Raw genomic sequence first — 16,486 nt, 5'->3', positions numbered from 1 at the left:
TTACGTTATGGACCGACATTAATGGCTGCAGGCAGCTCAGAAATCTAATCTTAGGCGGCCTCGTTGTAACGGAGAAGTGGATCAAGGATAACCTTCCGGAGCTAACACATTTGGAGAATTTGGAAGTCAAAAGCTGTGACTTAAGGTTGAATACTCCAATCAAGGTTCACCTTGAAAATTTGAAAAGCTTGGAGTTTAGTAGTTACCCAAGAATATTGCCTTCCATGGCAATCGAAAGTCCAAATCTAGTCGTGTTCCGGTACAGCAGGAAATTGGTTTCTACTCGTATCTTCTAATCTGAAAATTGTGGACATCGACTTTGACAGCTTGAACAACGAGGCTGAAGGCTTCCACAATTCTTGAGGAATTTTCTCGGCTGCTTTGCGCATTGCAAAAAAGTTAATTTCCACGAATTCGGCTACTGTACCGGGGTAAATATCATGTGTACTATATTACGTTTGTTAACTATTTTTCCATGATGTGTATCGTCTTTATGAGAAGGTCATGATTTAATACTTGTGGCTTCTTTGTAAAGGAGTGCTTCATCTATCCTGAACAAGTGAGAAAGACCTTGATTCCTCCACTTTATGGGATCAAGCATTTAGAGACACATGTTTCGAGAGTTGTCAGATCCAGAAGATATCTGGAATTAGTTGATAGCTTGCTTTGGTTTACTCCTCATCCAGAGACTATATCATTCCTCGTCAGATGTTTTCTGAAAACAACAAAGGCCTCAATAAAGGTTAGTTCTCTGGCTTTGGTGAAAGTCTGATGATATTTGTTCTGTTCAATCTTGGTAGCTAACTCAGTGTCCCCATATGTAGTTGAGCTTGAATTAACGCTCATTCAATTTCATCAAACACTTTTTTCTTTGTCCCTTTTTCTCAAACTAATCAGGTTGTTATTGTTTTGTGACTTGTTCTTAGATTTTGCAATTGTATTATCGTGTGCCTGCTAATTCTGTAATCAAAGAAGAGGAAGATAATATAATTACATGCTGCCCGCCGTCTCCGGTGAAATGTTGGCGACACGACTTGACTGAAGTTGCAATAGAGAATTTTGAAGATCACGTGGTTAGGACAAGTCTGCAGACTTATTTTATGGCAAATGCCAAGGCAGCCAGGATCACACTTACTTGATATCATCCTAATTAAGATCATTTGTTTTGTTTTGTTTTGTTTTTTCTTCTTCTTTTTTTTTTTTTTAAAAAAAAAACAACATTTTGTGCAAATAGAATGGTTTTTTTAGGTGTGAGGGAATAGAAAGAGGACGTGTTGGAATTGTTCCATCTGTTATCGGGTATCATTTTGCGAGTTCAAGTGAGCATTCTTCTACTATAATTTTCTTCCCACCAAACAAGGCCTAGTGTTCTTGAACAGCAAGATCAAGATGAGATTAAATGTGTCAACTTGGTGTTGCTTTTCAAATGGACCCCCAGCTTTCTTTGTCCTAATATTTTGTTTCCAACTGAATTAGCCAGTTTGTAAATCAATCATTTTAATCTTGTGAAACTAAAAGCAGTTTAAGCCATAAATAAGGTCCTTCTGTGGTTAATTGTATTTGCATATCTTTAGTCACACTTCCTAACTAGCAGAAAATGATAATTAAATTAAGGAGTACTTCTCTAAAAAGAGGTTCCCCTGTAATGCCTTCTGTTTACCCTTCTGTTGTGGCACATTATGCCTAGGAAATTAAGAAGACTTGAAAATCCCGCAATATCGCCGAGTTCTTGTTGTTACGAGTATTGTAAGCACAAGCATCCAAAAGAGGGGCCTGGGCTATAAACAAAAAAAAAAAAAAAAAAAAAAAAAAAAAAAAAAAAAAAAAAAAAAAAAAAACTTAAGAAAACAAAAGGGTAAGTTCCATGTTTAAAGGTGAGGCATAATAAGGGAAAATCGTCCAAAAGCTGTAAGGTAACCCAACAGGATCTTAAAAGACAAGAAGAGGACACAAGCATTACCTAACAAATGATTCCCCACAAGAACTCCCTTCCAAATACTAGTCTCTATTTTCCAATTTTGGACTCTCTCTCCCATACTCTTTCTCTTTCAAAAAAGTCCTTTTTTCCCTACCCATCCACCAACTCAACCTTCTCCTTCTCTAGACTAGCCTTTAGACTCTTTCCTTTGGACTTTGTTACCCGGTAGCCGATTCTCATGTAATCAATCTTACATCAGTAAAAAATGAATAAATAAATAAATAAACGAAAACAGAGAACAGCTCCTAATTCCTATATATACACATTCATTATATTTTTGCGCATCCAAAGCCAAGTGTAGCACAACCCCATCAACTATTCCAAGTTTGGAAGCTCTCGGCTTCAATGGGCAGGCAAAGTGGTGATGCCACCACCAAGGTTAGCTCCTCCATTGCTCTGTTGCAAGAAAGGTTCAGGCAATTGCAGAAAGTGAAGGAGAAAAGGGAAGAGAAAGAGCTCCTTAAGATGTTGTCGGAGAGCGAGAGAGCATCTCCAACAAGCCATTTTGATCCCTCTAATTTGCCTTTCCAATCCAACAATAGGCGTACGGTCCTTTCTTCTCACACTCACACCCCAACTACTTCTCGAGATCAATCACTCTCTCTTGGACTTGATTTGCAGGCAACCCAAGCTGATCTTAACACCGCATCCTCTGCTACCTCCTCAAAAACTATCGACAATTCCGAGATCGATACTTCTCTTCATCTGTAAATAAGCTTTTCTATGGACTCCCTTGTTACTTTTTCATATTCTCTATCCTTTTTTTTTTCTTAAAAACTATCGACAATTCCGAGATCGATACTTCTCTTCATCTGTAAATAACTTTTCTATGGACTCCCTTGTTACTTTTTCATATTCTCTATCCTTTTTTTTTTCTTTTCTTTTTTTTTTTGTATCTTTCATTAGAAGGTTTATTTTCTTCTTCCCTCCTTTCTTTGTGTAATATTACAAGAGTATAATGTAAGTAATGTCTTGTTCCTGCATGAAAAATTATGAGAAAAGAGAATAAGATAATGTTAACCAATGTTTTTTTGTTTTTTGTTTTTGAGGCTAAGACCCCATGTAAAACACAGTAAGACTAAATCAGAGACAACATGCAAGAATAAAATGGATGTGAAAAACTTAAATAGGGGGGAAAAAAAACCACCTTGAATAGGAATTTTACCTGGGTATTCCCTAATAATTGGTTGATTCTGAAGGCATAAGATTGTTTATATACATTTAAAAGTTAAAACCTATGTAAATTTATAAATTTTTTCAACTGTCAATGCTTTAAGCCGTAAACAAAGGTCCCTTTGCGGTTAATGTATTGCATGTCCTCTTTTACATATCTTTAGACAATCTCCTAATTAGCAGAAAAATAATGATTAAGGAAGAACTTTACAAGATCCCAGTATTATAAGCAGTAAACAAAGATAACAAATCTTTAGTAACTTTCCTAATTATTGCTGAGATTTTGTTACGTTACAAGTAGTTTATTATAAGCACAAGCTTCCAAAAGAGGGGCCTATGAAGTTTTAACACAGATAACACTATTCTACGTACCACTCAATTAAGGCGAGGAAAAAGGACCATATATATGCTAGTAGCGGCGTCGTGGAGCTCAACTTTTATTAGTGGGTGAGTGCCCTTAAGCATTTTTTATGCACTTTTGCAATTTATGGCACATATATACACAATTTATGGCGGGAGTAATATATCGTACTTATGAACAATATTTGTGTATTATTTTATTTTTGTTTGTTTGATTTTTATTTCAAAATCTTAAAAACATCTTATCTTCAGTAATGTTAGCTACACTTTTTTTTTCCTTCCTTACCTGGCTTTTTGTCCCTTGGGTTTCCCAGGAAATGTTTTCATGAGCTACTCATACATAATCTATTTTCTTTTTCATATTTCCATTTTCATTATAAACATGTTTTGCAATTAAAAAAATAAAAATTTGAAAAAAGTATGGTCCAAAATTAGCTGGCCTAATCATGACCCATGGCATGATCCAGCTGGTGGGAAAAAAAAAGTGGCTTGTGGTGTAGGCTAGAATGAGGGGTTATTGAATATGACCCGACCCACCAAAATGATTGGCTGGGTTGGCCTGACGTGCATCCCTGTGTGAGCCAAAGGAGAATGTGATGTACTATTGTACTGTGTTACACCGGCCTGTTCTTTCTTCTCCGATCATATACGTACTTTTACAATTTATGTGCAAATGCCCTCGCGCGCACTTACACACACACATACAGTCGAGTTTTCAATGGTTATATTTATATCTGTAATTACCTATTAAATATAGTAATTTAATGATATGATGTGATAATAATCTAATTTCATCAATTATCATAAGTTTTTTCTACTCAACGATATCCATCAATGAGTAAATATTAAAGTAACCATGGAAACTACACATTTATATGCGTACTCAATTGGATGTGCAACGTTTTAAAAATATCAATTTATTGTTTTCTTGCATTCTTATACTTATAAACCTTGTATGTCCTTTTTTCAGGGGGAAAAAAAAACAAGAAAGGCAGTCAATATTGCACTAGACTACTACAGGAACAAACTTCATAAAAGAAGTGGGGGGGGGTTGAAAACCTAAAAGACAAAAGGGTAAGTTCTAAGTTTAAAGCAAAGGCATTATAAGCTCGGAAATCCTCCAAAAGGGTGTTAAAAGACAAGAGGACACAAGCATACTACCTAACCATTTATTCCCCACAAGAACTGCCTTCCAAATGCTACTCTCTTTTTTCTTTTTCTTTTTTTTCTTTTTTTTTTTTTTTTCTTTTTTTTCTCATACTCTCTCTTTCAAAAAAGTCATTTTTCCACTATTCACCAGCCCAACCTTCTCATCTCTGGACTAGACATCCTTTAGAGTTTTAGACTCTTTCCTTTGGACTTTGTTATCTCATATGTAGCACCTCAAATCGCTTCAATCATATGGATGTCAATAAACATATTGTACTGCACATTACTAATCAAGTTCCATAAAATACTTTTTATGAAAAAGCAAAGGGTTTGAATTTAAAGGGAAACAAAAAAAGAAAAAAAAAAGCGTGAGTGCAAGCATCACTGGCAGTACAAGCCTCCTTTGTTTAATTGAATGTGTCATCGTCATCGTTATAGTCCATCAGCGGATCATCAAGGTTGCCGTGATAGTTGATTCCACTAAGAACAAACAAAGACCCTAGTAAGACATACATCATTAGGGTTAAGAAGAACAATAAATGAAAAAAAAAATCACATATTCTCTGATGCTAAGAAAAGATTCATCCAAACAAGCAGTATAAATTAATTGCTTCACAACAAGAGAGAGAATATGTATATGAATATCATATAATAGGTACCTCAACATTAATGTCCAATATTGAGTTAAATGTTTGAACTTACATCTGTCTAAAGTCGTCTTTAATTGTGTCCACAAACTTGTGCCAACTATATCTAAAGATACTATATATTAACTAGTATTAAATATGGATGGGGAAACAGGCTTTATTATTTTTTGTTAGGGAGAGTTAAACATTATTTTCCAAAAACATAATTCCTTTTAGCAAAACGCAAATTGGGAATTTTCTAAATCTACATTTATATTAGTTTTTTTTCCACCAAAAGGAAATGAGACATTTTTCAGTACGTCAACATACTGATAAGTCAGGTTTTATGTCCGTCAAATCTGTATAAAATCACGTAAAAGTTTAAAAGCATGCAGATCTAACGATTAAAAAAACCTGACTTATTAGTACGCTAAGCGTACCAGAAAATCTTCCAAGGAAAATAACATTGTAATTTCTTTTTTTTTTTCCTAAAAAGTTTCTCTCTCCTTTTTTAAGGGAAATTTATCTTCCTTTCTCTCTTTAGAGAGAAAAAGATGCGTGTGTTACGTGTATTGATATATATGTGAAACTACCTGTGAGGGCTTAGCAACCATGTGATGACAAATTAGATTATAATTATTTGATATTTTTATTTGATTTTGGGATTATATTTGTCTTTTTATTATTTTAAATTTGTTTTTATTTATCTCCTTTTTAGAATAGGATTAGGATTTATTTATCTATTGTTATTTTTATTAAAGTTTTTGATGATTAATGATTAGTGATATTGAGATTATTGATTTCTCCTTCTTGAGTTCTTCTTCTTAGAATCCTATCTTTTTTTTATTATTCTTCTCTAAATTCTATTTATATTTTCCCTCTAAATTTTATCTCTGTTCTTCTATTCTACTTGGTCTTATATCAATTGGTATCAAAAGAAAGTCGATTTTTCTGACTAATACTATCCTTCCTTTTCTGTTCCATATAAATAAATAAATAAATAATCCATAAAAAAAGCGTAAAAAAAAAACCAGTGACTGATTTTCTGAACTCCACCACCGCCTACTAAACGCCACGCCAATTGCCCTTCCGTCACCATTTTCTTAAGACCACCATGCATCTTGCAGATTTGCGTCCTACGTGGCTATAGCTTACAGTGCTACAAAGAAAGTAGCACACTTTACGGAATATCACAGTTTTAAGCTTAGATTGATATATATCAATAAATATAAACCATTACAGAAAATATTATAATTAAAAATATTTAAAAATCATAAAATTTATAAAAATCACAAATATATGTAAATATAAACCATTACAGAAAATATTATAATTAAAAATATTTAAAAATCGTAAAATTTATAAAAATCATAAATATATACATAAAAAATTATAAAATTCTCATAAAATTCAAAAATATTAAATGAAATATATAAAAATATAAGTATAATTTTACTTAATACACAAAACTTAAATAGAACTACTGTAATATATTTTATAATAATTTTAGTACCCATAATAAAAATTAATCTAACCTTAAAAATTATGATATATGACTTAAATATCTCGAGAAGGTACTTAATGTGGGCTTATTTCTTGTGTGGGGCCTATTGTGAAGACTTTGCAGCCCAAATATTAGTGAAGATTTACGCGGATTGTTGCATGAGAAAAGTGTGAAATTAAACTTTAAAAGTATGTGTCTCAATTTTTACATTTTATTTTTAATTATATTCTTATATTAGTATAATTATTTGATTAAAAAGGTTATTAAGAAAGAGCGATAAATAGAAATTTTGATCCATACATTTTAAAGGGTACTTGTTTCTTTTTCCTAAGAAAATTTAAAAAGTATCTTCTTAGTTTTGTCTAAATCCAATTTTTACTCCTGAGTTTTTTAAAATTCAAAAAGCATCTCATGTGTTTTTCAATCCATACAAAAGGTATCCCTTCTTTTAACTCTTTAGGTTTAATTTTTTTAAAATAGCTAATTTTTCCTCGAATATCCCATATATTATCCAACTTTGTGCTGGGTTGTACTAACTTTCAAACACCCCTCTTAATTTTTTTTTGTTTTAAGCAAACGTCTTAGAAACTTTATAACACTAATTTGAACAAGCTTTTTTTTTTTGTTTTTTGTTTTTCATTTTAATAAGAAAGTGAAATCTTATACTGAAAAAAGATGTAATTCTATTTTTTTTTAAAATTTTATTTGGCAAAATGACGAATTTATTTACTAATTTGAGGTGAAAGTGTATTTTGTAGTGTGTAAAGGAACTTGTTAGAATTGTCAGTACTATTATGAGACAAAAAATTTACATTTTTTTTTTCAAACTTCACTTTCTTATTAAAATAAAAAAATAAAAAATAAATAAAAAACTTGTTCAAATTGATGTTGTAAATTTCCTAAGAGAGCCACTTAAAAAAAAAGAAAGAAATTTAAGAGGAGTGTTTAAAAGCTGGCATAGTCCAACACAAATTTAAATAGTATATGAGATATCTAAGAACAATTTGGCCACTTAAAAAAAATTAAATCAGAAAAGTTAAAAGAAAGAATACTTTTTTATCTATTTTTAAAAATAGAAGGAATGTTTTTTGAATTTTAAAAAACTCAGAGTAAAAATTGTATTTAAACAAAACTGAGGGGATACTTTTTAAATTTCCTTCTTTTCCCTTGTTGCATCGTATTAAAGAGTGGTAAATTATCCCAATTCTTTCTTCAGAAAATTTTTTCTATAATTTTATTAGATGGTAAATTTTAATAATGTGTGTTTGATCCATTTAAATAAAAAAAGTCATGAATTTTCCACCATATTACCGCTACCTATATTATGATGGACAATTTACCTACATCACTATTGCTTATAATAATTAACCCATATTTTATGTGATTACAACTAGATTTTCAGCCAACGGTGCAAATTACGCCCTATTTTTTTAATCCGATCCGACAAGCTAACGAGATCTCGACAAGGCTTCGCACACATTTAGATATATCCCCATTAATTAAATTTTATTCTTAAGAATTAACTATTTGTTAGATGAAAGTAGGCATAAAAATTATTATGATGTCCCCATAATAATAATACAGTTTTGTTTGTTTGTTTGCCATAGACTCATGATGAGGTTAGATGCATATTTCTTTTGTTCATTTAAGCTAATATTGAAAAGAATAACATAATCACATTCATACGGATGTACTTGCTTTAAGGCAATTTCGTCATAGAATTAATGATTCAATCCTATTTATTAACAGCTTTTTATTGAATAATAATTTTATATGTTCTTTTCTTAACCATTTAACCATCATCTTTAAAGTCACAGATATGTAAAAAAGTATGTAAAAGTATGAGTTAATAGCAATTTAACCATCATCTTTTTTTTTTTTTTAACTAGCTAATTAACTATCACCTTTAATAGAGCATTATCATCTTTAATCTAAATCCAGTCGTCTCCCAGTGATACAAGGTGCCTTGAAACTCCCTTTTAATTATTCTATAGTTCCTTAAAATTTTAACTAACTAATTCCTAAATTAGTTAAGATAAAATAAAGAGATTATAAATTCATTTTTGGAAATTAAGTTGACCGAAATCAACTTCCCAAATATCTCACGCGTCGGAAATTGGACATTAACATGGGAACGTTGTGTGCGTGTTCCATATATGAGACAGGGATATTGCCAATAAGGCAATGACGTATTTATTATTTTTTTTTTTAAAGGGAATGCTTCTTTTTGTATAAGTGAAATTATTCAAATTTAATAATGTTAAGTATTTTAGGCATAGTTTATTTCACCGATTCGAGTTTTTAATTTTAATTTTATTATAGTTAAAAACTCTTACAAAAAGTCATACTTAAGTTTTTCTGCTACAGTAAAAAAGCTCTCATATAAAATTATATTTCAACTTAAATTAAAAATTCAAATTAACGAACTGGACGAGGTCTTGACATCTATAAACTACTTTCTTGTTCCCCAAGTTTCTCTTCTTAGCCTATTATTTAGGAGGACACGATCAGGTTTGGTAGTTGCATAATAGTGTATTGTTTTCTGACATATTTCCTTAGTTTCTGAGATGGCAGCAACAGCTAATGGTGGGAGCAACTTTGCCAGGAGAGACCGTCTCCTAGAAATCGAGTCAAAGGTACGAAGATGGTGGGAGGATGTTGATGTTTTCTGGGCCGATTCTCGCTAAAAGCCGCGCGGTTCCCACGGGGAGAAGTTCTTTGGAAACTTCCCTTTCCCATACATGAACGGTTTTTTTTTTTTTTGCATCTAGGACATGCATTCTCAATCTCAAAGTTGGAGTTTGCTGCTGCATTTCACAGATTGAGAGGTGCAAACATTTTATTTCCTTTTGCTTTCCACTGCACTAGCATGCCCATCAAGGCCTCCGCCGATAAACTTACCCGCGAGATCAACAAATTCGGGGAAACCACCGGTTTTTTCACGTCAAACAGTACTGGAAGAGGCTCGTCAAGGAAACGAGAATCCATAAAGATTCCAAGGAAAAAAGTCTAAGGCTGCATCGAAATCTAGTGGACAGGTATACCAGTGGGAGATTATGTGCAGCTTTGGCCTCTCTGATAGTCAGATACTCGAGTTTCCGGATCCCTACAAGTGGTTGGATTTTTTTCCTACGGTGGCCATGGAAGACCTTAAGGCCTTTGGTCTAGGTGTGGATGGAAGGCGCTCGAATAACCCTTTTTTTTATTCTTTCGTTTGTCCATAGGCAAGCTTTTAAGTAATTTAGTTATTCATTCTTATGAAATTATTCTTTTTATATTTAAAAAAAAATATTCCATAAATTTTATAAAATCTCAGTAAGTACAAGTTAAAAAGTAAGTTACGGTAGCGGCCTCATAGGAGGGTCGTCACATTAATAATCGAGCATAACAAAAATTCGTTTGACAAAATCACTACAAGTTATGTTTTTAACACTTAACCCCTCTTTTTGGGTTTAATTTTAACAGAAATTCTTACAAAAAAGTTTAAATTAGAAAAACTCAAAATTTAAGGATAAAGTGAAAGTTTTCAAAACTTAAAAAGCAAAGTAAGAATGACCTCAAAGTTCAAAAATACTAGTGAGATTAATTCAATTTTAAGAGTATAGAAATTGTGATACCGATTATACCATTATGCTTTGTTTGGTAGAATAGATAGAAAAGAGAAAGGAATGAGAAGAAAAATAGCTAGGTGAAGAAAGAAAAATGATTTTCTCCCATGTTGTTTGGAAAAAGAGAAAGAAAAGTGATAATAAAATGTCAAATCGAAATAAAATGATTTTCTCTTATATTGTTTCGTAAAAGAGAAAGAAAAGTGAAAATAAAATGCCAAATCTAAAACATTTTATAATAATATTCTAATACAAATAAAAATATGATGAATAGTGAAGATTAAAATTATTATTTTACACCTCATTTGTTTGTTAAACTTTTTTCCTCCTATTTTCTTCCTAAAATTAGAAGGATTAAAAATTGACGGGCCCCATAAATTTTCATTTTTCCTCCTTTCTCATTTCCTCTGTACTAAACAACCGACAATTCTATTTTTTTCTTCAAAATCCTTCATCTATTTTCTTTTTTCTCTCTTTTTCATCCTATCAAACACACTATTAGTTTGTTTCTTTCCATAGACGTGTATTGAATTATTTTAAGTAATTTTTAAATTTAACCTGCCACCCGTATCATATGGTTCAAAAAGTGTCATAATTTAAAAAGATTATAGATATGTTCTTTTACAAATTTTTTTATTACAGTAATTTTTCTTATAAAAATTCAAATTCTACTTTTTAACTACAATTTACATTGTTCTTCTCTAGTATAATTACCAATGTTAAAAAATTTAGAAGTTGTTTCGTCAAAATTATAGGACGCATTTAAAACTCGTTCTAAAATGATTTTGTTTTTTGTATGAAAATAAAAATAAAAACATTTTCAATCTCAAACAGAAATCATTTTTAAAAATACATTTAGTAGTTTTATCAAGAGATTTTTTACAGTGTAAAAAACCCAATAATATCTATCTTTCTCTCTCTCTATTCAAGAATGGAGAAAATAAAAATAAAAAATAAAAAATTATTTTTTATTTCTCTTTTATTTTACATTAAATTAAAAAATCATTTTTATTTTTATTTTTTATTGTACTCAGTAACATTTTAAAAACGTTTTCATTTAAAAAAAACATAAAAAATAAAAACGAAATCAATTTTAAAAATCGCTACAGTAACTGTCCCTTGCTAAATTGTTTTGGGATGCCAAAGAGTTCAACTTCAGCCACAGTAAACGTTTTCATAAGCCTTTTTCAATACCTTCTTCTGCAAAAGAGTTCAACTTCAGCCCTAGGAAGCACCGCCTCTAGAAGGCCACCGTCACCGCCACCGCAGCAACTCCGGCGTCCGCCCGTCGAACCCTGCCTTGAGCCGCCCAAATCCAACACCTTTGCCGGTCTTCCTCGTCGTAAGGGTTCAATGGAGAAGATTCCCGTTTGGCCGTGAAGGTTCGAGCATCTTCCGTGCGTCTTCCGTTATTGATCAGGATGATGATGATGAAGTGAAGGACTTTATTCTTCTCTTGTTGTAAGAGCTTTAATTCATTCATGGGTTTTGCTTATTTTTTCCAATTTTTATTTATTTTTGTTGAATTCCTCTCTCTCTCTCTCTCTCTCTCTCTCTTATTTTGGTGGAATTTCAAAGTGTTTGGACTTCATTCCTCACGTTGAACAATAGGGAATTTTGGAAGAGATGCGTTTTTGATAGTGCCAAGTCCTTGGATTATTCTGTCATTAATGGGGAGGTTGAGAGAAGCGTGGTTGAGAGTGAAGAAACCAAGCGAAGAATAACATTTTGTGAGGTAACTTTTTCTCTTTTTATCTTTCCTTTTGAATGGTTCTTCGCTTATATGTATAGTAATTATTTGGTTAAAGAATGATGCTTAACATGTTTGATTCTGTTTCTTTCCTTGTGGTAGCTTTAGAGAATATGGTTTTTGTTATTCACTAAGTTTCTACCCGAAATTTAATGTCAGAAAACACGAGCCTTTAGTAATGGTCGGAAGGTGAAAATCTCATGGTTTGGTTAATTTGTGGCATTGTCTATGCTTTGAATAATTTTGAATTGAAAGGATATATATGTATATATTTTTTCTTGATGAATTTTAATTTAAAGTAATGGATGCTGAACAAACCTGTGTTTTGGTCCCCTTTTATTCCCTCTAATTAAGCTTCTTGCCCTTTGAGATTGCTTTAATTTACCCTTTTGAAGTACTCTTGAGTCGTATTTTATCTGTCTTGCTAACAGCTTATTCTGTTTCCTTGCCAAATATTTTAGACATGGGCAGAAAAAGAAGAAAAGTCCATGTTGGAAGAAAAAAAGAAGGTCAAGAACCAAAAATCATGGATGCCGATCGGATATCAAAACTACCTGATCATGTTATCCATCATATTCTTTCTTTCTTACCCACCATTGATGCTGTTTGGACGAGCCTCCTTTCTAGGCATTGGAGACGAATGTGGTACTATGTTCCGACTTTAGAATTCTCTCAGTTCGGCAATAAAGATGTTGAAATTTTCTATAATTTTGTGGATGATTGCTTGAAGCACCGCATGATGGGCATGCATCACAATACAATGTCAGTTATAACTAGGTTTAACCTTAATACTGTCTACCGTGGACGCCGTTCTAAAGTCAAACTGGATAGGTGGTTAAGCTTTATCGCTCAGCCCCATCTTCAAAAATTGGTTCTCAATATGTTTGAGTATGAACCTGTTAGGAGAAGACATTATTGCTTGCCTGAGGTTGTACTTAACTTAGCATCATTGACTGTCCTAAAGTTGGTGTTTGTAGAGTTGGAGGCTTGTTATCCTGTTAGCCTTCCATCTTTGGAATATTTGTATTTAGGGCATGTTCAAATGGAAGATGAAATATTGCATACGTTACTGTTGGGCTGCCCTTCCCTTGAAGAATTGTACATTAAGGACTGTGATAAGTTGAAGAGTCTTCGAGTTTCGAGTTCGTGTCTTCAGTTTTTGGATTTATCTGGGAATTGGGAGACATTTACAATCAAAGTGGAAGCTATAAATCTTCAATCTTTTGCTTTTTCTAATACTGCATGGAAAAAACCGTGCAGTTGCCGCTTTGATCTTGCTTCTTGCAAGAAAATTGAAAATCTCTCATTGCATGGTGTCTCTTTTTATCCCGATGAGGATTTTGCAAGCTTTATTTCTGGACTTCCACTTCTTGAGAGTCTTGCCTTAGATCAATGCGATCTTATTGACATCAGAAATCAGCACCTCAAGTTTTTGGATGTCAAGACAGTTCGATATAAGGACCGAGATCAAGCGAATTGGGATGAAGAGGATTGGGATAAAGTGGACTGGGATGAAGTGGACTGGGATCGGATTGAGATTTCAATTGATGCTCCTAATCTAGATTCCTTCAAGTGTTACACTAAGAATCTGTTGGTAAGGTTTTTAATGAACTCGCCAAATCTGTCGGAAACATTTATCCATGTTGGCTATTGTGCGGAAACCGAAACCCGTAGAAGGGAGAGGGAGAGGGAGTGGTACATCAATTTAATTGATTTTCTCTCGCATTTCGATTGCTCCAAGAGTATAAACTTCATTTTCTGCTGTGAAGAGGTATTTATAGAAGCTCAAAGTAGATTAAGATATTTTCGCATTTCTAAGTGATTGTTAGTATTTGATTTTGCATGTTTCCTTCCTAGGATTATAGTCCTAATTGACGTACTATTTCTTGTTTTGCTGGTGGAGCTTCTCATGTTTCCACAAGTATTTAGAAGGAATTGCCGCAGCCCCTTGCCTAACGTGAACAAGCTGAAGGTAGAGATGGGAGGATATGACGAGGATGGAGTGAGGGACGCTCTACTTTGGCTTGCGCCTTCGGCGGAGACGATATCTATAGAGTTAGAACCATTTTAAATGTATGAAAGCTTGAGCCTTGAATAGCTCTCAAGACATTATTTGTACTATCAAACTCTATAAACTTTTGTTGATTTCGTTACTAGTTGCACTTGCATAAGACCGATTAGTTTATTAATTAGTCTTTCAAGTGTATTTTTCTTAACTGACTACTCAAAATTGACAAAACAAAATAATTTTTCAGGAACCAAATCCAAACCAAGTAAAAATAAATAAGTCAGATTCACTAGCCTTTGTACCGCATTATTTTTCTTTCCCCCCAAACAACTCAAATGTATCAATTTCAACCCAAAATCCTACTTTCTTCACTGACTTTTCATTCTTATGTATCAAACAAAGTAAATCTCTATCACTTTTTTTATCCTCTTTCTTTTTGAGAAAAAAAAAATTACACAGCTTTTAAAGTAGATTTTCATTCACTTCCTCCATTTTTCACTCTCACTGGTTTTTAAAATTGAATTCTCTTGATCAACCAACCACCAACAAATGCACCACGAGTTACAAAACAGTGATACGTTTTTGCTATTCGGGGACCTAACTAAGGGCGCCTTTAGATTGGCTTAAAAAAAAGATGATTTTGGTTTATTTAGTCTAAAAGTCAGCTTTTAAATCTCTTTAGATGGTTGGCTTAAAAAAAATCGTTTTTGTTTATTTAGTCTAAAAATCGTTTTTAAACATTTTTACATGGTAAATCTTGAAGTGTTTTTAGGTTTTTTTTAAAATATTTTTAAAATAAACTGCTTTCTTAATGTTTATGAAAAAAAATTTTATTTACATTTTTAATCTTTTATTTGTGAATAACAAATTAAAGATCTCATATATATTTTTTATTATATTACTTTTTATAACAAGAAATGCTTTCAACTTTTTATCTAAACAAATACAAAAATTCTTTTTAAATATAAAAGTACTTGTTTGGGTATTATTTAAACACTAATTAAAAAATTCTAATTTATGTTTATTTTCTCCTTTTGTTTAAAAGGATAAGCACAAACTATCTTAAACGGGCCTAGAGTTGTCAAACGTGCCGTGCTAGGCCGGCGCGGCACGTCCGACCCTAGGCCTGTGGCGGGCCTGGGCCGTGCCTAGCACGGCCCTGCACAATGCAGGCCCGAGCCTGAGGAGAAAATCTTAGGCCCACAGCCCTAGTCCATAAGGGCCAGGGCCGGGCTTGGGCTCAGGCCCTTCACGGGCCGACCCTGGCCCTTGTAATTTTATTTTCAAAATTTAATTTAAAAAAGAAAATATATCATATGTCTCAAAAGATGTGATTTTATTAAATTGAGATAATACGAATAAGTACACATAAATGACTACCTCGTTAAAAACCTTGCCAAGTAATACTTGTGGGGAGATCATGATAAAATCTTAGCAAAGGAAGAAAGAGTGCAGTATTCTAGGAATAGTAAACTACAAAACCTAAGTGCTTCTAGAAAATTATGTTATTTCTAAGTTAGAAAAATAGTCTTGTATTGAATCATCAATGTATTGTTGTTTTTGTCTTCTGGCATCTTCCCAGTCTTTAACGTACATTAGTCCCTCCAAGATATCTGGATGCATTTTATTTCTCTTCCTATCAAGAATTTGGTTGCTTGCACTAAATGCTTGCTCCGATGCTACCATTGACACTAGAGTTGTCAGAATGTCACGAGCTATTACGGACAATGTTAGAAAATGATCGGTCATGCTCTTCCACCGCTGTAAGATGTCCAATTTGTCGTCATCGATTATAAAATTTACTTCAAAATATTTTACCAGTTCGGTAGAAGCTTGTGTTGATGACGATCCTGTCGTTTTCTCTTTCATCTTCAAGAAACTCCACAACGAGCCTTTAGGCCCCAAACTGCTAGTTGACGTCGAAATTCTCTGTTCTTTTTGACCTGTGCTATATTTTGCTTCATACAAACCAAATACCTTTTCTAACATTTTCCTAGCATCAGTAATAGTTAGTTGCATATCAATACCTAAATTTTCTGCTGTAGCAGTCATCAAAGATTCAATCCTATCTATTCTACACCTAGGATCTAAAATGGTTGCTAATGCATATAACATAGGACAACCTAACCAATAAATTTTAAATTTAGTTTCCATTAGCTTAACTATGTTTCCAAAAAGTATTGTATCCCTATAATAAGAAAATGTTTCTGAAATATTAAATAGTTGATGTAAATGTACAATAGGATAATAAACTCCGGAAAGTAATTTAGGCCATGTTCACTTCGCTAATTCGAGTTTAGAATTCGAGTTTTGCTACAGTAAAAAGCTCT

At 32.7% G+C, this 16,486-nt stretch overlaps 1 protein-coding gene across 2 annotated transcripts; it reads left to right on the top strand.

The window, feature by feature from the left end:
- The first annotated feature begins 11,571 nt into the window (after positions 1-11,571).
- Positions 11,572-14,367, top strand: LOC21385883 (putative F-box/LRR-repeat protein At3g18150). 2 transcript variants are annotated; one of them, XM_024171164.1, is made up of 4 exons: positions 11,572-11,859; positions 12,010-12,133; positions 12,610-13,919; positions 14,052-14,367. In XM_024171164.1, the coding sequence occupies exons 3-4, from the start codon at positions 12,612-12,614 to the stop codon at positions 14,217-14,219; spliced, it is 1,476 nt and encodes a 491-aa protein (XP_024026932.1). In that variant the 5' UTR covers positions 11,572-11,859; positions 12,010-12,133; positions 12,610-12,611; the 3' UTR covers positions 14,220-14,367. The 2 variants fall into 2 exon arrangements, with proteins under 2 accessions (XP_024026932.1, XP_024026931.1); XM_024171163.1 differs by having other exon boundaries at positions 11,977-12,133.
- The last annotated feature ends 2,119 nt before the right edge of the window (positions 14,368-16,486 follow it).

Source organism: Morus notabilis, unplaced genomic scaffold (genome assembly GCF_000414095.1).
Source record: "Morus notabilis unplaced genomic scaffold, ASM41409v2 Scaffold278, whole genome shotgun sequence".
Classification (NCBI taxonomy): domain Eukaryota; kingdom Viridiplantae; phylum Streptophyta; class Magnoliopsida; order Rosales; family Moraceae; genus Morus; species Morus notabilis.
The sequence above is the reverse complement of the archived record's forward strand: the minus strand, read 5'-3'. Positions and strand labels throughout refer to the sequence as shown.

What these genes read in the sequence shown, in the direction of transcription:
- LOC21385883 (XM_024171164.1), top strand. Translation starts at nt 12,612, where the DNA reads ATGGGCAGAAAAAGAAGAAAAGTCCATGTTGGAAGAAAAAAAGAAGGT. An exon ending in TCATTTTCTGCTGTGAAGAG is followed by an intron (nt 13,920 to 14,051) that starts GTATTTATAGAA and finishes TTGCTGGTGGAG; the next exon opens with CTTCTCATGTTTCCACAAGT.